Source organism: Carassius auratus, chromosome 16 (genome assembly GCF_003368295.1).
Source record: "Carassius auratus strain Wakin chromosome 16, ASM336829v1, whole genome shotgun sequence".
Classification (NCBI taxonomy): Eukaryota; Metazoa; Chordata; class Actinopteri; order Cypriniformes; family Cyprinidae; genus Carassius; species Carassius auratus.
The window spans coordinates 12660542-12682382 of record NC_039258.1 but is presented as its reverse complement, the minus strand read 5'-3'; the positions used below and the strand labels follow the sequence as shown (position 1 = coordinate 12682382).

The window sequence follows — 21841 nt, the reverse complement described above, 5'->3', positions numbered from 1 at the left end:
CCAACACCTATTCTGACCAACCTTTAACACCTCATTGCAATCCCCTTCTCCACCCCTCCTGCTCTTCAAATCTGTGAAGATGATGTGCGCTAGGTCTTCAGGAAGAACAAAAGAAGAAAAGCAACAGGCCCAGATGGCCTTACACCAGCATGTCTGAAAACCTGTGCTGACCAGCTGGCCCACATCTTTTCACAGATCTTCAACAGATCTCTGGAGCCCCGTTCCAAAGAAACCCAAGATAACAGGACTTAACGACTACAGAGCTGTGGCTCTAACTTCTGTCGTCACAAAGTCATTTGAAAAACTGGTTCTGGCTTATCTGAAGGACATCACTGGACCCTTACTGGACCCCCTGCAGTTTGCTTACCAAGCACACAGGACCGTGGATGATGCAATCAACATGGGATTGCACTTCAACCTGAAACATCTGGACAAAACAGGGACTTATGTGAGGATCATCTTTGTGGACTTTAGTTCTGCTTTAAACACCAACATCCCAACAGCCCTCCAGATCAAACTGACCCAGCTTTCTGTTCCTAGCTATATCTGTCAGTGGATCACCAGCTTTCTGATAGATAGGCAACAGTTAGTGAGACTGGGGAAATTCATGTCAAACAGCTGCTCTACCAACACTGGTGCCCCTCAGGGATGTGTTCTCTCCCCACTGCTCTTCTTGCTGTACACCAATGACTGCACCTCTAAAGACCCTTCTGTCAAACTCCTGAATTTTGCAGACAACATTACAGTCATCTGCCTCATCCACGATGGCAATGAGTCTGCTTACAGACAAGAGGTTGAGCAGCTGACTGTCTTAACAACCTGGAGCTGAACATGCTAAAAACAGCGGAGATGATCGTGGACTTCAGAAGAAACCCCCCTGCACTCCCCCCACTCACCATCATGAACAGCACTGTGGCTGCAGTGGAGTCATTCAGATTCCTGGGATCCACCATCTCTCAGGACCTGAAGTGGGACAATTACATTGACTCCATTGTGAAAAAGGCCCAACAAAGGTTGTACTTCCTTCGCCAGCTGAGGAAGTTTAACCTGCCACAGGAGATGCTGAAACAGTTCTACTCAGCCATCATTAAGTCTGTCCTGTGTACTTCAATAACAGTCTGGTTTGGTTCAACTACAAAATCAGACATCAGAAGACTACAGAGAAAGGTTCATACTGCTGAAAGGATTATTGGTACTCCCCTGCCCACCCTTCAAGAACTGTATGCATCCAGAGTGAGGAAAAGGGCTCAGAAAATCACTCTGGATTCCTCACATCCAAGTTGCCCAATCTTTGAACTTTAGCCATCTGGCCGGCGCCTCAGAGCCGCAAATACCAGGACAGTCATGCACAAGAACAGTTTCTTCCCCCAGGCAATCTAGGCAAGTTTATTTATATAGCACATTTCGTACACAATGGTAATTCAAAGTGCTTAACATAAAAGAAAATAAAATAGTCATGAAGAAATAATAAAACAAGCAATTTTAAAACTTTGGAAATTATTTTAAAATTCACTTATTTAAAATGAATTTAATACAGTTAAAAATAGAAAATTATTTTACATAAAATACAGTGAATACGTAAAATACAGTGCAATCGGTTCAGACACTACACAGTGCTCATTTAATAAATGCACAGCTAAACAGATGGGTTTTGAGTCTAGATTTAAATGTGACTAGTGTTTTAGCACATCTGATCTCTTCTGGAAGTTGATTCCAGCTGCAGGTGGCATAATAACTAAAGGTGGACTCCCTTTGTTTTGTGTGAACCCTTGGTATTTCTAACTAATCGAAGTTTATATTCAGTGAGCATATCTGCAATATATTTCGGTCCTAGGTCATTGAGTGATTTATATAAGAGTAAAAGTACTTTAAAATCAATCCTAAATGTAACTGGAAGCCAGTGTAAGGACACAAGGACTGGTGTGATATGCTCAGATATTCTGGTTCTAGTCAGCATCCTGGCAGCAGCATTCTTGATAAGCTGAAGCTGTCTAATTGTCTTTTTTAGACTTTTCTACCTCATGAACAGTTAAATGTTCCCCACTTATGCAATAAAAACGTGCAATATCCTTATATTTATTTTTTACCCCTTCATCCTAGTCTAGTATATCCCTGAATCTTACTAAATCCTAATCCATTATCACTAATAGAACAATTGTTTATACACTTATTTATTAGCAATTATTATTTTTTTGTCTGTGTGTTGTCTCTGTGTACTGGAAGCTTAAGTCACTAAAACACATTACATGGCATACTTGGCAATAAAGCTCTTTCTGATTCTGATGATTTGACAAACAGACTAAAGCACGTGTAAACCACCCTTTTTTAATTTTTAACTCTAGTATGCTATTTGATTTTACATTTAAAGTTAATACATTGTAAATGTGCTAAAACTAACTATGGAACTACATGAGGATCATCAATGGTCTGGTTAAACACATTCTTCAAAGTGTCTTCAGAAAAAAAGAGAAACTTCAGTGTTTTTGTATTGTTTTGTATTATATTAATTACAGGCTTTATATATATATATATAAATAAGCTTGCTTAGTTAGGATGCTTGAATGATTATTGGAACACTATTGGAAGAGAACTGAACTGGATGATGACATCACTGACTAAATTGACTTAAACTGTCAATTGTATAAGGTGCTATATAAATAAAGGTGGCTTGACTTGACTAAAATATTCTTCAGAATTTTCTACTTTTGTTTTCCATGGAAGATGTTCCCCACTTATGCAATAAAAACGTGCAATTTCCTTATATTTATTTTTTACCCCTTCATCCTAGTCTAGTATATCCCTGAATCTTACTAAATCCTAATCCATTATCACTAATAGAACAATTGTTTATACACTTATTTATTAGCAATTATTATTTTTTTGTCTGTGTGTTGTCTCTGTGTACTGGAAGCTTAAGTCACTAAAACACATTACATGGCATACTTGGCAATAAAGCTCTTTCTGATTCTGATGATTTGACAAACAGACTAAAGCACGTGTAAACCACCCTTTTTTAATTTTTAACTCTAGTATGCTATTTGATTTTACATTTAAAGTTAATACATTGTAAATGTGCTAAAACTAACTATGGAACTACATGAGGATCATCAATGGTCTGGTTAAACACATTCTTCAAAGTGTCTTCAGAAAAAAAGAGAAACTTCAGTGTTTTTGTATTGTTTTGTATTATATTAATTACAGGCTATATATATATATATATATATATATATATATATATATATATATATATATATATATATATATATATATATATATATATATATATATATATAAATAAGCTTGCTTAGTTAGGATGCTTGAATGATTATTGGAACACTATTGGAAGAGAACTGAACTGGAAGATGACATCACTGACTCAATTGACTTAAACTGTCAATTGTATAAGGTGCTATATAAATAAAGGTGGCTTGACTTGACTAAAATATTCTTCAGAATTTTCTACTTTTGTTTTCCATGGAAGAAAGAAAAAAAATGTTGGTTTGCACCATAGCTCTGACAAAAAAAAAAAAAAAAAATTAAGTCAAAAATATAAACACGGCATAACAATAAACCTCAATCAGTGCTTTTAATGGCACGCCCTGGTTAATTAGAATGAAGAGGTGGTTTAATTCTGTCATGTTGAGACGTGGTGCTCACATCTTTTGTAAACACAATGTCAAGTCACAGGCCATGCAACAAGTATGTTCTCATTTCTCATATTGCAAAATAACATCTGCTATTCACACTCACTCCACATACAAACAACAGGCAATGTGCTTGATATCTTGATAACATTTATGGACATCATCAGTCACTGATGATTTGTCAGCTGTTTTAAAATTCTTCCAGGTGTTCTTCCAGGTTGTTTTCTCTTTTGGACTGACCAGAATCCTTCTCTAGCACTTAGACCCCTACTGGGTTCCATCCACAGGACAATAAAAGTAAAGAGAGAGGGATTAGGGTAATTTATTAATGTCTGTAGCGATTTTTACGGTAACATGGGGGCCATGTTACCGTAACAGACCGTGGCACCATATGGATGTGGTTACCCTTGAGCAATGACAAGACTTTCCAGGAATATATCAGGGCCTCACTCAGCTCACATGTAACAGCCAGGGGTCCAGAGAAAGCTATATATACACACTACACACAGGCACACAACAGATGCTCACACACACAGATCCAAACAATTTGAGTGCAATGTAAACAAATGCATAAAGGTGCCTTAAAAACAACATAATCATGGTCTAGCATGGTGTTGCATTTGGCATATGCTTAGTTAAGTTACATAGTGGTCCTTAGGTAATTTGATTTCAAATCAGCCTTCCATCATTTTCTTATCACACCTCTTCTCTTTTCTCAATATTTTCTTGCCACTTCCCATCTGTCCTATTGCGTTAACGGCTAAAAAACGGCTCTTTTATAAATTCCCAAAAAGATTTTATTTCATTTTGAATGAAGACATGATTATAGGGGACATACAAGTGGACATAACGTTTTATTACTGCTGTAAGTAACTTACTGTAAGAATATATGAGTCACACTGTAAAGGAAGTGACACGTTTCTTGGGAAACCAGTGTCTAGACACATGTCAAAGCAATACACCACACTGAACAGAAATTCAGCATGTTCGAAATTACACCAACAACCATGTTATCCCAACAGTCCCCTTTACTAATAAAAAATAAATAAAAAATAAAAAAAAAAACACATTGAGAGGCCTTTCAAAGTAACATTAATAACCATACAGAAAGATTTATGGAATAACTCAAACAGAAATGATATCTGTCACTCTTTACCCAACCCTAATGTTGTTCCAAAACGGTGTGTTGTTAATTTCTCCATGGAACACAGAAGGAATAAAAAAAATTAAGAATCTTTCCCATAAATGACGGTCCATACTGACACCAGCTGTCCCCCCCCCCCCCCCCACACACACACACAGACGCACCATAAAATAAATAACTCTAATGCACCAAACTGAAGCCAGCGACCCTAAGCCATCATATGCATCAGAAGTTATTTTGGAATACATTTATGGTTCTTTTCTGACTACATTTTTGCTGTTTTGTGGTTTCTGGAGCATGACTGTAGTCAGTATGAACTAATGCTTTACAAAAATGAGTTGCACAAATATTCTTCAGAATTTATCCTATTGTGTTCCATGGAAGAAAAAAAAGATATGCTGGGTTGGAAAGACAAGGGGGCAAGTAAATAATGTCAGAATTTCCATTTTTGATTGAACTATTCCTTCAAGAGAGAGAGAAGAATGAGAACAAAGGGTCTCTTACATATTTGCCTGAGGGCTGACACTGAGGTAAGGAGCCAGAGCTGAGCGTAGGGGAATTCGCGGGGCTGCAGAGCTCAGGAAAGGGGTTGGGGATGGCAGGTAGAGAGGACGTTCGGTACTGTTGCTCCTCTTCCTGAAGTCTTCTGGAGGAATGAATTAAAATCTCAGATTTAGGGTTATATTACAGACATGAAATGTGCAAAGAACCTTGTCTCACAAGGGTATTACTGTCGGCCTAGAATGGTTGGTAGCTTTGGGCAACATTAGCATTTAGGGCCATTTTTTGAAGTCAGTAGTTGAGGAGTCCTTTTGAAGTGGGGACTTCAGAGAAAAACTGAAACACACACACAGACATTAATGCCTTAGATTTGAGGGCATGAGGGAGTGTGTGATAGGGAATTCAGAGCTGAAGTCTGAACGGTAACCTCTGAATGAACCTTTGCTTGAGTGAACCCTCGTTCACGAGCTCGTTATGCTCAACTTCCTGCTGTGATCCACAGCTGAGAGGGAAAAACACGCTCACCAAATGGAAACCATTTATTCTCAGAGGTTTCAGTACAACAGAGCAATGGAATAACAGGAGCGCCACTCTTGATGGAGACAAAGAAAGCCAAGTTGAAAAAGACTGTAGTGCTGTTTTTAAAACATTTTTGAAGTTGTAATGTAATTTGCATGCAAATTGTGTTGCTGCGCTGCAAGTGCTGAATTAAAGTAACAGTGCATTGTTTTGTAAATATGAACATGGATTGACACAAAAATGTAGTAATTACACCATAAATGCATATTATTATAGTCTACTGTGTTTCACAGTCAACCCATATGGCTTTTTTGCTAGGTTTACAGGGAAAGAGCAGTTTTAAATAATGAATGCAATAATAAATTGCACTCGTGGAGTTAGGAAAACAAAGTTATTTATGAACAGCAGAATTGGATGAAATAGAGATTCAAAAGCAAAAGAAAAGACAGTAAATCTGTCAATGGTACATTTATGTTAACGTAAGAAATGTAGTTTAAATTTTTGCCAATTGCTTGAGCAACTTAATATTGAATCAGGCTAAATGCACAAGTAAAAAGTCTTGAATAATATGTCGCTTACATTTCCCCTCTCACAAGAGACACCTAAGAGGGGAATTCCCCCAATAAAAAAAAAAAAAAATGAAATTCAGGCCCTGAATAAACGTCTAAAAATCCTGACTGGAGTAACACTATACATATGTATAAAAGATATAAAGAAGGTTTTATATCAGCCTCAAAAATCCTGTTTAGAGCACCCCTACTCACGCATGTGGCTTTAGTGTCCTAATACATTTTGGGGCCACAGTGTGTGTGTGTGTGTATGGGTATATACATTATGTGCATGGTTTTCACCTGACAGCGAGGATGTGCATGGGCTGGGACCGGTGCAGTCTCTGGTGTGGGGAGGTGGGCTGAGCCTGTGTTTGATATGTGGAAGAGCGGTGCGGCTGGCCGTTGTGCAGCAGTGGAGTGGATTCTGTCTGCACACTGCAAGAAGTGTACAGACTCTCAAAGGATGAGTTCATGTCATTCACCAGAGCTTCAAGATCCACGTCATCTTCTGGCAGGGAGAGAAATAGGAAGAAAAACACATCAGATATAATAATTACTATCAGATATAACATCAAGTCTAATCATCAAGTCTGTTAATTAATCAGTTTCCTTTTATCATACAAAAAGGATGCTTTTAAAATCTTTTTTTTTTTTTTTTTTTTTTTGCCTGCAGGTGCTGAGCATTGCTATGGACAAGAGTTGTTTCATGTCACAGCCATTTTACTATACTTGGTATTTTATCATGTTTGTAAGATCATGCACAATTGATTTACTTTCAGGGATGCACTATATGATTACACCACCAGAGGGCAATTTAATACACTCACACATTGTACTGCAGTCTCATTCTCAACTTTTTAAATCGTAACTGAGCTAATATATGCACCTATTTTTATTTTATTTACACTTTTTCTGTGCTTTACTTGGCACCCCATGTGTAGCTGTGCCCTCTGAAAGACCTTTTTCTGAAAACCCATCAGATAATCAGATGATCAGCTGATGTATTAATAGAGACAGGTAAGCCCCTTCTCTACTTAGAGATCCTGGAGAGCTAAGATACATTCACACACTCAGGCTTTAGCACAGTGGGGAGGTTGAGAGTGAAGTCACGCCATGGGGTAAAAGGGACAAAGGTCTTGGGTTATGAATTATAAATTGTATAAAATTAAAATAAACATTAGTATTGATTAATATAGCTACAATTCTGTTTTCATATTGCATGTTTGGGATGTCCCCTGTTTGAACCCCGACTATCTTTTGAAACTTGACAAACTGGTCTATTGCTCCAGAGAGTTGTGATTGGCAGGTTATTTTAATTGAACATGCCTTAATAGCGTGACAAAACGACACTCTGAACCACATTTCTGGCAAACATCAAACATGATGCAGTTCTGTTTTAGTGCTGAATAAATCCATTAAAATCTGTGCACTTATGTTAATTTTAACTGTACTTCTAAATCTAAACTCATAAACTCATTCATTCATTTAAAGCGCAAGTTCACACACATTCATGTCACTTAATTCTATGGAATTACAATGAATGGAGACTGGACCTTTAAAGCTTGATATCTTAAAAAATTTATTGAAATGTTTAATCATATTTAGAATCTCCTGAAGCTGTGAGTGATAAACACCCTGTTTGTTTGATTGATAATAATCTACTCAACCTGCTAAGAGTTCTGACCACATCATGTCTCAATATTGATTTTTTTGAGGCATGAATGAATCATATAGAATTAGTTTTAGTTTGGTTGTTTTTGTCGTTGTTTTGCACTTAATTATTTGCTGTCAAATCAGATATTACTTAAATTGTAGCCTGTCATACAGGTTTGGAATTACTTGGGGATGTGTAAATTATTATTCACAGTGTGTGTGTGTGTGTGTGTGTGTGTGTGTGTGTGTGTGCTCTTGTTTTTGTGACATATCAGGACACAGCTCTGTGTGCTCTTGTTTTTGTGACATATCAGGACACAACAAATACAAGGAGAGGGTGACATATGAGGACATACAGTAACCTAAGTCCCCATTTTTCAAAACGCTTATAAATCATACAGAATTAGCCTTTTAAGAAATTAAAAATGCAAAAAGTTTCTTGTGAGGGTTAGGGTTAGGTGTAGGGCCATAGAATATACAGTTTGTACAGTATAAAAACCATTACGCAAATGAGATGTCCCCACTTTTCACCAAAACAAACGTGTGTGCGTGCGTGTGTGTGTGTGTTTGTGTCTGTGTGCTTGTGCGTGTAAGCATGCGTGTCTATTATTGATTTAACAGTGTGGCCTGCTGTAAAGCAAACACTTAATTTAAAGAAACATTTTTGTATGTCCAGCAGAGGGTGCTAAAACAAACAAGTGGAAACAAATCAAAACAATTTACACAGCAAAACAATTAAAACAATCAGTATTTGTCATCCTTTTTTTTTTTTTTGACCTAAACAGCCTATGTGATCCTTTTTTTTGTTTGTTTTTTTTTTTTGTTTTCGATTTTGCAAATCCACTGTCTATTCTCAAAAAATGTTTTTAGAAAATAACTGTCCCAGACAGGGTCTTATGCAGGCACTTTGGAAGAAAAACACCTGATGATTTGGGAAACACAAACGTGAGACTATATATATATATATATATATATATATATATATATATATATATATATCTTAGTTCTGTTCATCAACATATGATTCAAACCAAAATCAATTAATTGAAACCTATAAGGCATTACAACATTTATCCATAGGTGAATCAACGCCTTGGATCAAGGTTGAATCTCTGCTATATATTCTTTCAAATTTACAAAGCAATTGGGGAAAGATTTTAACATCTTCATTTTCGTAGGCCTAAATCTTGTTAAAATTTCAAAATTTAGATGTATTTTGAAGCCTTTTTAAAATCTATTTCAACATTTTTTTAATGTCGAAACAACTGAACATTGACATTGTTTCAATGTTAAAGGTGTGTAATAAGCACAAAAGAATGATTTCTCCATGAATCAGGCATTGTTACTACTCTCAAAAACTCCCATGAATGTGCCACGGGTGAGCCAGATTGAACCAGAAGACTTTGAATATAATGAGTCATATGTACTGACATCCCCATCACTTACATTATATTAAAAAAAGAGCAGGATATTCTTCAAAAAAGAACTGTTTTGATCTAAGATGAGAGCAATTTGTCTTTTACGGATGAGCCAAAAGCAGACTTAAAAGTTTAACTGTCAATTGTCCAGAGAAATCCCGAGAGACAGCAATGCATGAACCAATCCTTCAATCTTTCCTCAGGGTATGAGGCAAGTAAACCGTTCTAAATGGAGGGAGTGAATTCTAAAAGCATGCTGCTTTTACAGAAAATATGAAAATGTAGATCTGGTAGATTTCTCAGGTAGATGGCAATGAGGAGGGCCTGGGACTCATCCCAGACATCTCTGAGAAATGAAGGATTCAGTAGAGCAGCTCCTCCAGCCCCGCCAGCTGCACTCAGTGCTCAGCATTCAGCGAGTGCGGAATGCATTGCAAAATGACTCAGCAGCCATGGGAACACTGCATCAAATGTACTGTTTTATTACCGTGTGGGAAATCAGCTGATTAAACTAATGCTAACCGTATTTGTGAAAGTAGAGACTGCGCCGCCAGAATCTGATTATAGTCAAGAGAGCTGTTTAAATTCCAGGCTGAGGTAAACTGAGTTCTGCCAACTTTTTTTGCCACTTATACACTGGAGTGGTTGTAGTGCCGGAGCCGGAGCTGGTGCATGGCTGCTTGGGGCCTGACTCATGAACCACTCAATTCCAATTAAGGAGACTGACCGTGTTTCTAGATAATTGATTTGAATACATTTTCCATAAAAACAACAAGCAAGACTTTCATTTTGTCATTTTGTTTTAAATGGATAGGGAAAATAAAGTGGTTGGAGTCAATTGGCAACAAAACATTTTTAAAAAGAGAGACACAATTTGATGTTTACCCATTAAGGCATGTAAACATCTTAACCTGTGTACTTTCGGCTTATTGATGAAAACAGTTCAGAACAATCTAATTAGACACACATTTTGGATAAAACGACAAAGAAAGATGATTATTATCAAAGAAAAAAAAAAGAAAAAACGGGATGGAATACATTCAGTGTTAGTGTAAATAAAGACACCAGTAGGTGGAGCTACTTTCTAGATAACAACAACAAAAAAAAATATTTTTTTAAAATAAATAAACAAATACATTTAAAGAAAAGTGTTTATTCAAGCTTTAAAAAAGTAAAAATAATTACAAAAGTGGTTTAATACAAATCTTCTGAAGAGACACTGATCAACATATATAGAGTACATCAAATATAATAAACCATAGCTCAACAGTGTTTGCTTAATAATAAACATCCTTGGTTCTTGGGCATCAATAAAGCAGGTTTGAGCTGCTGTTATTTGATGTACTCTATGTATCTTTATTTGTATTCAAAAAATGAGAGTCTCATGGGTTTAGAAGAATATTGGCATAGATTCTGCATAGATCCATTTTAGGTTCATTAACCCCTTTAAACATAGCTGGTTATGCCTTAAAAGGAATACACATTTTAATTAGATCGAATCACATTTGATTAGATCATCTTGGATGCGTATCAAGAGGGTCTTAGATTTTTGTCTAATTAAAAGATTTCCAACAATTAGTAAAGGGTGATGCTCGAAACATACCCTGATATGTCAGTGATTTCCATATGGGTTCACTTTAACAAAAGTGCACATGTGCTAATTTTTGCTAATTTGCTGGCATAATTTATGCCAGACTGTTAAACACAAATGCAAAAGTTTTAAAACATGTTTTATAGCACCATGTTTATGACTGAGTCCATTAGACCATCCAGCTGGTGACAATTAACATGCAAATTGTGAGTGAACAAAGAGATGGGTGTAATAAAAGGAGAAAGGAGGAGTCGCTTGGGCAGGAGCGACTCGTAGAAGACCCTTGGGGGGAGATATGTGCCTCAAAAAACACACACGGGTGTATACATGTGAAAGGAGGCAGTGGAGCTAGACTTTTCACAGATATAGTCAGCACTCTAAAGAATTCCCAAGTTGCCAAACAATACAGTGCCTTCAAAATAAGGACCATACAGGAGGGGAGGAGGAAGATATTTAGGGTGGGGGATTCATATAGAGACGTAGTAGGAGAAGGATCAGAACTATGAACCTGAGTTTTGTTTTTGACAGATAATGGAGATGCAGGGTGATCCTTTAGTTGATTGTCAGTCAATGCATAGTAATAGCTCAACGAACTTGAAGACAAAGTGAAATCCATGAAAGGAAATTTTCCGTCTCACTTGTCCTTCTCGCAAAATTCCTCATGAGATGACTAAGTTTTGTCTGTGGAATTCTGCCATATGTATTGAAATGTGGCCACAACTTTTAGAGTGTGCTTTTGCTCAGGATAGCTAAAGTAACATTAAGGTACAGAAAAAAATGGTTTACTTATGGTATTGCATACACTGTATACAGTATGTGGGTCACCCGAAAAACTTAATTTTGTCAACATTTACTCGCCCTCATTACAAAACTGTTTTTTTCATTTTTATCTGTGGAACATGAATGTGTTTTGTCCATTTATTTATTATATGGTTACCAAAACTCTTCAATTACCAACATTCAAAAAAAAAAATATATATATATATTCTTTTTCATTCCAGCGACAGGGAATAAGCAGTATTTTGGTGTGCAATGTAAAAGTAGTCAAAGAGAGAATGATGGGTAAAAATGCCCTTGGCAGTCCAAGAGCAGAGCGTGAGTAGAGAGAAGGAAAATCTGGAAAAACAATAATGTGGATCAGGGCCTGTTCTTGGGAAACATCAATCTAATCAGAGCTTCATATACCTCACCTTCCATAATCTTATAAGCCCCACCCGCCCACCACACTAAAACCTCTCTTTCTTCTAAAGAATGCAAAATCCTGGATATTGCTGCCCAAGGGTCTATCAGAATCATGCGGTGTAGGAGACACACTGACCTCAACAAAGGAAAAACTTGAATAACTCTGCAGTGGTCTGATCCAGCCTTTCAGTTTCAAGGCCAGAACTAGTTAATATCTCTAGATAAATATCTCAATTAAACTGAAAAAAAAGCTCATACTAAAAACTGCATGACTGCAAGTCTTTCTTCTGCAGAACACAAAATCACATATACAGTACATACAAACCATGCATTTGTACTAAAAACCTTAAGCTTAATAACACTTAAAGTTACAATTTTAACAATTCAGTTTGGAATGTTCCTTTCATGAGAGAGGATCAATGACAGACTCCACACACTTCCAGAAAGCAAAACATTTACTTTGACCCGTCGAATGTAATCCATTTGAGCTAAAAGCCTACAATGTCACATTTAAAACAAAGCACCTCAGTTTTAATAAACTTCATAAGCCAGTTAACTTCATAGCAAACAATAGAGTGTTGTCTTTAACTCTATTAAAAGATTATAAGTATGTGAGAGGTTTTAAGCTGTAAAATTATAGCAGTAAACGTCACATGGGATTTCGACACAGCAATGAATATTTCTGGCCTTAATCTGAGATTTGACGTACAAATGCTTCTCATCTATTTTTATCTGCATACCAGCATCCCAAAATAAGACCTTTGTTGTCACGGTTTGTTGTTTTCATTGGAGTATGAAAACTACAGGGTCAAAGAACAGACATGGGAACAAACTCTTGCTATTTTTTTCTAATGTTTATATATATATATATATATATTAGGGGTGTAACGGTTCACAAAATTCACGGTTCGGTTCGATACGATACACTGATGTCACGGTTCGGTTCGGTTCGGTTCGATACGTTTTAGATACAGCAAAATGTAAAAACATCTCAACTTTTCAGAATGCCGCAAGCGCACCGCGGGTCATGTGACAAGAACTAACCAATCAGCTTCATCCTTACCCGTAACAACGTTGAGAGCTCAGCCAAGATGAAGGATCAGCTGATCATAGTTGTATATGGATTGCAATTTTGAAATAAATTTAGTAGCAGAGCTACTGCAAGCGATTTTTAGAGCTGCAAATCCATTTATCCTTCGCTGAAATTTCCGCGCCTCATGGAGAGAGCACGTCATTGTTGCTTAGCAAAGACAGACGCCTCATGAGCGCTTCTGCCCAAGCGCTTTGGAAAGGAAACCACTCTCTTGCCATCACCATTATAGCTTAAAGGGAATCCAAAGTGCACCCAAACACCAGACCTGTTGGTTATTGGAGGATCTTCTCATTTCTAGTCTGTTAAACGCATTGGCTATTTTGCAACGAGCCTTCAGCGCGTACTGAGTGAGCGAGCGCCTGCTGAGTAGCCTAACATAAACATATAAGATGGTGTTTTTTTCTTCTTCGGGAGTGTCAGGGGCGTTGCCTGTTACGTTGTTTGGGTTATTGGGCTACCTTGTTGAACGCATATCATTATATTTCTCTCTCTCTCTTTTTTTTTTTTTTTCAAATATAATTAATTACTCCAACGAACCGTTCGGTATACATAATGCGTACCGCGTACCGAACCGAAAGCGTCGTACCGAACGGTTCAATACGAATACGCGTATCGTTACACCCCTAATATATATATATATATATATATATATATATATATATATATATATATATATTCATTCAGGCCATGTTCACACGTACATGGATAGTTTTATGAATAGAGTTTTTCCCTCTGTTAAAAAGAATAATAAAAAATCTCCACATGAAAACGCAAACGCATGCTATGATGCACAGTCAGGAGCATGCCAAGCCAACAGGGGGCAATATACTCTCAACCATGAAGCCATGTTGGCCAATCAGAAGCCTGAAAATGTTTCCAGTAGGCGAAGATAACAGCATTGGCTCCAATGTCACAAGCCAAAAACTCTGGTTTCACTGTCTACATAATAACACTGCAACCGTTTTTAAAAATCTTCAGCCTGGCAGGTGTTTTAAAAAATGTTGGGTTTCAGTGACCTGGTGCTGCGTTTGCGTGTGGAGGAATGGCCAAACCGCATAGAAAAACCTGCGGTTTTAAAAATAACTGCGTTCGTGTGGACATCGCGTTGTTTTCATATGGATTACTTTATCACAGAATATCTGTTAGCAGCACTTGTTACTCTTCATTTTAATGACGTGTTTTAAATGAAGATCAGCGCAGACAAAGGCTGCAGACAGCACACATACTGATAAGACGCTCGGGAGAAAAGAGACACATAGCTTCATAATCATACTTCGCGTTGTGATTCGGAGATGCTTGTTGGTCTAAATAAAGTTGGTAATGAACCCTCTTTTATGGCCAAACGCTTTGAAAATCCCGCCTTGTACTCACCGAGATTAGAAAAGCAGTCATCAGTGAAATGTTGTGAACACAACAAAAGGGATTTGTTGTACTGCTCTGGTATTGTGGTAAAAATGAATTTTAGCCATTGGTTCTTCTGATCTTCATTCTTTGGCAGTGAAAATAAAACAAACTTGCCTTTACAATTAAAAACAAACGGCCTCCTCAACATGATGCTCTCACACCAACCAGAGCGTCTGTGTGTGGGGGTGGGGCAGGTCAGAGTTCCGTTTCTCCCAAGACGGTAGGCGGAGATTATTATGCAAAGTGTGCCTAGTGACGTACATAGAGATGGGCAAAAGATTTGAAATCTATAACGACTCGTTTCAGAGATTCAGAGTCGACTCCTTACTTTAGAAGCCAATAACTTTATAAATTGTGTACTTTTTGGTTTAATTACTTTGCACATTGTTTACACTGATGGACAGCTACATCATACACTGTAATACAGGTAATTTTTGATTTCCCATCGGTTTGGCTCTTTAAACAGTGTTAAAAATCCACAAATCAACAGAATATATGTATATGTAACTGTGTTCGACACACCACTTAGTAAATGTAATACTAAGGGCCTTTAAATTATCAGAACCAATAGTTTAGTGTAGTCACAGCTGTGAGGATTTTTTAGGCACACTCTGAGAAGTCCTAAATGAAAAATTTCTGCTCCATTTACTTCAGTGACAACATCAGATTTTCCAAAAAAAAAACAGAAAAAAAAAACCTTCAGGCTGTACCTCCCATGCTGAGGCGATATTGTGCTTAAATCTCATGCTCCAAATATCATGCCTCTGTATTTTTGTATGGCACAATTAGGTTGGAGGCTTAATGAGTGGCACCCTGTGTCTTTACAAATCAAGCCTTTGAACTGCTGGAGTGTTTACAGCGGAAGAGGCCTGAATATAGATCCCAGTTTGAACTTAATGAGCAAGTCTCCAACTATAAAAGACGTCTACGACAGACAGCCCCCTCCCAAGTCCAAGTGGGTGAGACAGACAGCCCCCGCCCATAATCAAGAATGCACACACATACTTACTTGTTAATTGTGTTTTATTCAACTAGAAGCATTTATGCACATCTATTAAAAATTTGTTACCTCTGTTTTGGATATTAATACCATAAACCATAACCACACACACACAAAATACTGCCTTTACAAATACTGGAGCCAAGGTATATTATTTTAAGAAATTTATGAAGTGTTCATGCAAATTATTAGTTCACTGACCTTGGTGGTTGGGTGAATTCCGATTGGTTGACTGCTGAAAACCTGGTCCAATCAAATCTGCCTGTCTGTGATCGGCAGCTCGGTCTACATTATCCTGCTGAGACAGAAGCCAAGAAAGCGGTCATGCTTAAAGCATTTTTTTACATTAGTCACACCACTCTCTCTCTCTCTCACACAAACACACACAAAGACACACACTTTTTATTATCCATGAAGGAATATATCAGTTTAAATCTGACAGAACAGGCCTGGAAAATAGACGATCCCTCCAAAATGTTGTCTAGGAATTTCATTAAACTGTAAATCAGGAACTTTTTCCCAGTAAAACATCTAAAAAGTTACATTTAGCAGTTATATTCATACATATCTTCAATTACATAGAATGTTCTTAACTTCTCATCTGGTTTTCTTGTTTTTAAGCATTTTAATTGATTTATTTACAGAGGTCAAAAAAGAACAAAAATATTATATATATATATATATATATATATATATATATATATATATATATATATATATATATATATATATATATATATATATATATATATATAGAGCCTCTAAAAACAACTTACATTATATAATGCAATTTTAAATAAATTAATAACCTTTTTACTAGAAACAGACCATGTCTGATGCGTGTTAAGATAAATGTTCACTTGTATAAACATTTTCCTGTCCATTTTCAGGAATGGAAGCAATTGCCCAATCTGTGATGAAAGAGAAGAGAGGAGGCCCTTTCCTTGTCCTCAGAAGACCCCCTGCTGTAGAAGGGGAGGGTCACGGCCGTGTTTACAGGCTATGAGAAAAACAGCACAGTACAGACACGGCTCTGCCATGTGATCAGCTGAAACTGTGCCATTGTATTCACGGAACAAGATCTAAAGGGACTGGCAGCTGGGAGCCACGTTCTCCATGTGTAAACTACAGGTGGCGACTCAATTCAAAAACTCATTCCTTTCCAAAACAGAGCCTCTCTGCCATCTCACCAGAGGGGAACACTTTGAACTCTTGGATGCCATACAAAAACAAAAAGCTGGGTTTGAGCGCAGTAGGATCATGGATTGTGGGATCTCTCTTTCAGCGCTGATTGGAGCTTTCACAGCACGAGCTGGGAACAGAATGTCCTGCGGCACTCTTGTATTTGGAGATGGTTCTCAGAGCGAGACCGCGAAACCCAGAATCTGGCTGTGATGTGGCTGCAGAGCGTCAGTAGTTTTATGGCTTCTGAACGTTATGTACAATGTTCCAGGACCAGAGGAATATTGTTTTGTATTCTTATGTAAATGTGATGATGCTGCACACATGCAGCCATGCTGCTCATCACTTTGTTGAATGATACCAAATGCAAAAGGAACTGGTGTGTTGACATTTTTGGTCAAACACATTTAAATGCTGTTGATAAATTCTAGATATTATTAATTGTGAGCATTTTTCATGATGAAACAACATTCAAATAAATGTGGGACCCTGTATGACTCCTGTCTGAAGAAAATCATCTGACACATGATCAGAGTTTAACTTTTGCATAAAGGGACAATATTTGCCCATTGTGATTGATTACCAGGGGCTTTTTTTTATATGCCTTTGTAGATTACTGTTATAATTATTAAATGTCTCTGTATTGCCTTTTATTCCAAATGCTTGGATTTGCCAAATACTTGAATCAGAAAACTAGACTGTTACAAATAAAACTGCATCAACAAAACATCTTTACACTACACAAATTGAACAAAAGCTACTTCTGATATTGCATTTATGTAGCCTATGTATGTTTGCATAGACTGTTTAAAGTATTGCATGTATTTACAATACAGTATAAATGTAATATACATGTTATATGTGACAAATATACATTTTGTAATATACCAAAAATCACTAACAATTATTAATTTCCACACCTCTTCTCAAAGAACTATACAATTTGAGGCATCCATAGGGCAATATAGGATGAGTTTATAACTTTTTTTTTTTCAAAGTGTGGGGAAATAGAGATGCTATATATATATATATTATTTGACCAAGAAGGAGAGTGATGGGGTGCTGCGTCAGATGACCTGGCCTCCACAGTCACCAGACCTGAACCCAATCGAGATGGTTTAGGGGTAAGCTGGACCGCAGACAGAAGGCAAAAGGGCCAACAAGTGCTAAGCATCTCTCGGGGAACTCCTTCAAGACTGTTGGAAGACCATTTCAGGTGACTACCTCTTGAAGCTCATCAAGAGAATGCCAAGAGTGTGCAAAGCAGTAATCAAAGCAAAAGGTGGCTACTTTGAAGAACCTTGAATATGACATATTTTCAGTTGTTTCACACTTTTTTGTTATGTATATAATTCCATATATAATTCCACATGTGTTCATTCATAGTTTTGATGCCTTCAGTGTGAATCTACAATCTTCATAGTAATGAAAATAAAGAAAACTCTTTGAATGAGAAGGTGTGTCCAAACTTTTGGTCTATACTGTATATATATATATATATATATATATATATATATATATATATATATATATATATATATATATATATATATATATAATTTATTTTTTACAGTAATGTGTTATTGGTTTTATTAATCTAGTGTAGTTGACTACTTTACGGGTATTGCTGCCAAGTGACTTTGGAAATGTACAGCTAATTTGCAATTCTGAATCTGTCTATCATATATGATATCCAACTAATTCAGTTTTTTTTTTTTTTGTTTGTTTGTTTTTTATGTTGACAGTGGCATTTTACCCAATGCTGTTGAAAGTATCAACCACACACACACACAAAAAAAAACTATTTATATATATATATATAAATAAATAAGTATATAAATAAATAAATAACATTCACAGCACTGAATTCAAAAGTTTAAAGAAGAATCTCTCATTTATTTAGCAAAATAATTAATTTTATATTTCCATGCACACCACATCTCAAGTCTTTGTTCTTCAAATTTATTCTCCATATGTATTCATGCACTTTTAAATTCCTGATGCTTCAACAGAATTTATATGAATTTTTTTTTTTTTTTTTTAATATATATTATTTAAGTAGGAATTCAGCACTGATTTATCAGATCGGCTTGGAGTCAGCAGTCTATCTAGTCTGTTCTGTGCGTATTTTGTTTATACATATATTGCTGTGTAGGCCTATCATATGGTCAGATGTTTTGAACCAGAAAGGACTTCTTCTTGTGGTCTCCTGCAGTTTGAATGTTAATCCTAAAGCAATGCGTCTGCACATTAGCATTAACAGTCTGAAATTTTCTTAAGGACAGAAGGACTTTGTGCATGTGAGCATGTGTGGAGGTTTTTAGCTAGCCAAGTGTGACTTATCTGTTCTTAGTTCAAACCATACTTGTACTGAGGGAAGCCACAAGGGTTCTGTCTGACTGAACTCAGCAGAAGGTCCAGACAGAGCTAAGACCTCTAATATCACGCTTTAGGTTTTGTCTGGGACCATAATCTATAGGTCTATGTTGCCTCTTTGCTGACTTTTCAAAACATTTTCAGAGATCTTGGGAAAGTTGATCAGTTTACACAATAAATGAAAATAAATAAATGAATTTTTTTTAAAATCTAGATTAATCTCACTGTGATCTTAAAATAAATCTAAGATTAATCTAGATTAAAATGGCTCATTCGAATTCTGCCGAAGGCATTCAGAATATGTGTGTTACCCAAATAAAATTGACAAACAGTAAGTCTTTGAGAAGGGGTTTATCAAGCTAGGTGGTGCATCATCTCCTGTTTCCAAAATGCATCACAAAGTGATTGAAAAAAAGCTGTAAACTAATTCCACATTGCACAATGTGCAAACAACCTTATGCCTGTTTCACACATACCGTAAAACTTCAAATAATAGCCCGGGCTTCTATTTACCCAAACCGCCGAACTGCACCGGCTTGTATTTGAGACCGGCGTCTATAAGAGACAGGCCTTTAATTTAGTGTTGAGATGTTCAAGCATGACAGCAGGAGGTTACCACATTATACTACGTTTTATTTATAATTCATTTTAATGTGTTTAACAAATCATTTAATGTAAGAAATGTCTTTGGCTATTGGCAGCATAAAAAAATATATAAAAAACGAAACGATGTGACAGCAATGGGCAGAACAATAGAAGTTACCGCTAAAATCCATTGAGCATATGAACTTGTTGCCCGAAACATATCAACAAGAAAGAATGATGGCTACCCTGTAAAACAACTGCAATCATGTGATAGAAAATTACTCTATTCATCACTATCATCATCCCCGCGATCCTCAATTACAAGTTCATTGGCGAATTCCTCCTCCACATCGCTCTCTCCTCCACTTCTCCCTCTCCAGCCTCCGCTAACTCTGCCTTGCTTGCACTAACAGCTCTCGCACAGTTGCGCACGGCTCTCCCTCTTTGAAACAATGGTGATCCTCACTTCCATCAGAAGCTACTGTCAGGCCACATACCTAAGGATAACATCCTTAAGTCAATTAAATATATTATCTCCTCTTTCTCCCTCGCGCGCACACACACGCGCGCGCAAGCATACCTTAAAGGAATTTTTCAGCCGCTCCGTATCCAGCTTTTCCCACGCTTGAAACAGACCAGGCCTCTATTTGAGACCGGCCTTTATTTACCCAAACCTCTCGTCACACCAGGCGTTTAAAAGAGACAGGCGTCTATTTGGGACTCGGCTATTATTTGAAGTTTTACGGTACTCCGTCTGTAGTGCATATGCATTGCATATTTTTTACGCACCCATGTTAATGGGTTCCAGTTGCATTCCAGGAACGTTGCGTCTGCATCAGTGCATCGATCATTTACGTAGCGAGTAGCGAACTGCAAACGCATCCTGTGTGAAAGCACATCACGTCCGTGCTGCACCACATACGTAACGCAAATGGACTGCATACGCACTGCAGACGGAGTATGTGTGAAACAGGCGTGAGCAGGGCCATAGCTGGGGTCAGCGGGGACCCGGTGAAGGTTGTACCAGTGGGCCCTGTTTGAAATTGTTTAATTTGTATGTTCGTTCATTTTTATTTATTTGTGCTATTTACACAATGCTTAAGTTTTTTTCAAGTTTGTAGGTATCAAGGTACAGAAACCAAATAATTAAATATAAAATAGCACTGGATAGTCTTCAATGTAAAAATGAAATATACAATCAAACCTACATTTATTCAGACACCTTCAACATTTCTCAAATTATTACAGTTTTGCTATATATATATAAAAAAATATATCTGGTGTCTGAATAATTTTTGGTTTGACTGTTAAAACTACAAAGTAATTCAGTCAAGAGCAGTGAGTGATTTTCATTTTCATTTTCTTGGATTAACATTACAGCGGCCAGTAGCTAAATTAGGCGCGGTCACTTTAAGAGACGATGAACGCATCCAATACAATACATATCCCATTGCACGCACTGAGACGAGAGAGGTATGTATCAACTCGTCTTAGTTAAGGGAAAAACATAGTTTAATATGAAAACACGGTGGAGTATCCCTTTAAGGGAACTATTCAAGGGTGCTATGGTTAATTTATCCCTAAACATGCATGTGATGTAAAGTCATAACCCTCCACGTGCTGTCGTACATAGATCAAGTTTCTGCTAACAGGTGGATGCAATATATATCCATGAGGTGTTTATTAAGGTTCATAAATCTCCTACTATACAAACCAGACTTGATTTAACCTACTTGTGTTGTGTTTATACTCTAAAACACAGGATACCTAACAAAATTTAGCCAATAAACATGGCTATGTCAAGCATTTAGTGTGCTGGCTTGGTCATCCTTCAGATCAGCTGTACTAATATAATGCTTAAGGTACAAAAGGTGACATTGCAGTCCTGCTTATCCTCAGATGGTCAGGCTACTGTGAATTCCTCTGGCAGGACAGATTACACTGTGAAAACAGAGCCACATTCATAAAGTATTTTTCCTTGTACTCACAGCAACTGTG

General features: G+C 37.0%; 1 protein-coding gene across 4 annotated transcripts in view; it reads right to left on the bottom strand.

Annotated features, from left to right (window-relative positions):
* The window catches only part of grb10b (growth factor receptor-bound protein 10b), a 101996-nt gene that overhangs the window by 41276 nt on the left and 38879 nt on the right, over positions 1-21841 (bottom strand). For 2 of the 4 annotated variants that reach the window (XM_026284141.1, XM_026284142.1), the window contains 3 exons: positions 15902-15998; positions 6660-6867; positions 5293-5434 (listed from right to left, as the gene is read on the bottom strand). In XM_026284141.1, the coding sequence (XP_026139926.1) occupies positions 5293-5434; positions 6660-6867; positions 15902-15998 (447 nt within the window). The remainder of the gene's footprint in view (positions 1-5292; positions 5435-6659; positions 6868-15901; positions 15999-21841) is intronic. The other 2 variants (XM_026284144.1, XM_026284143.1) reach the window with 2 other exon arrangements.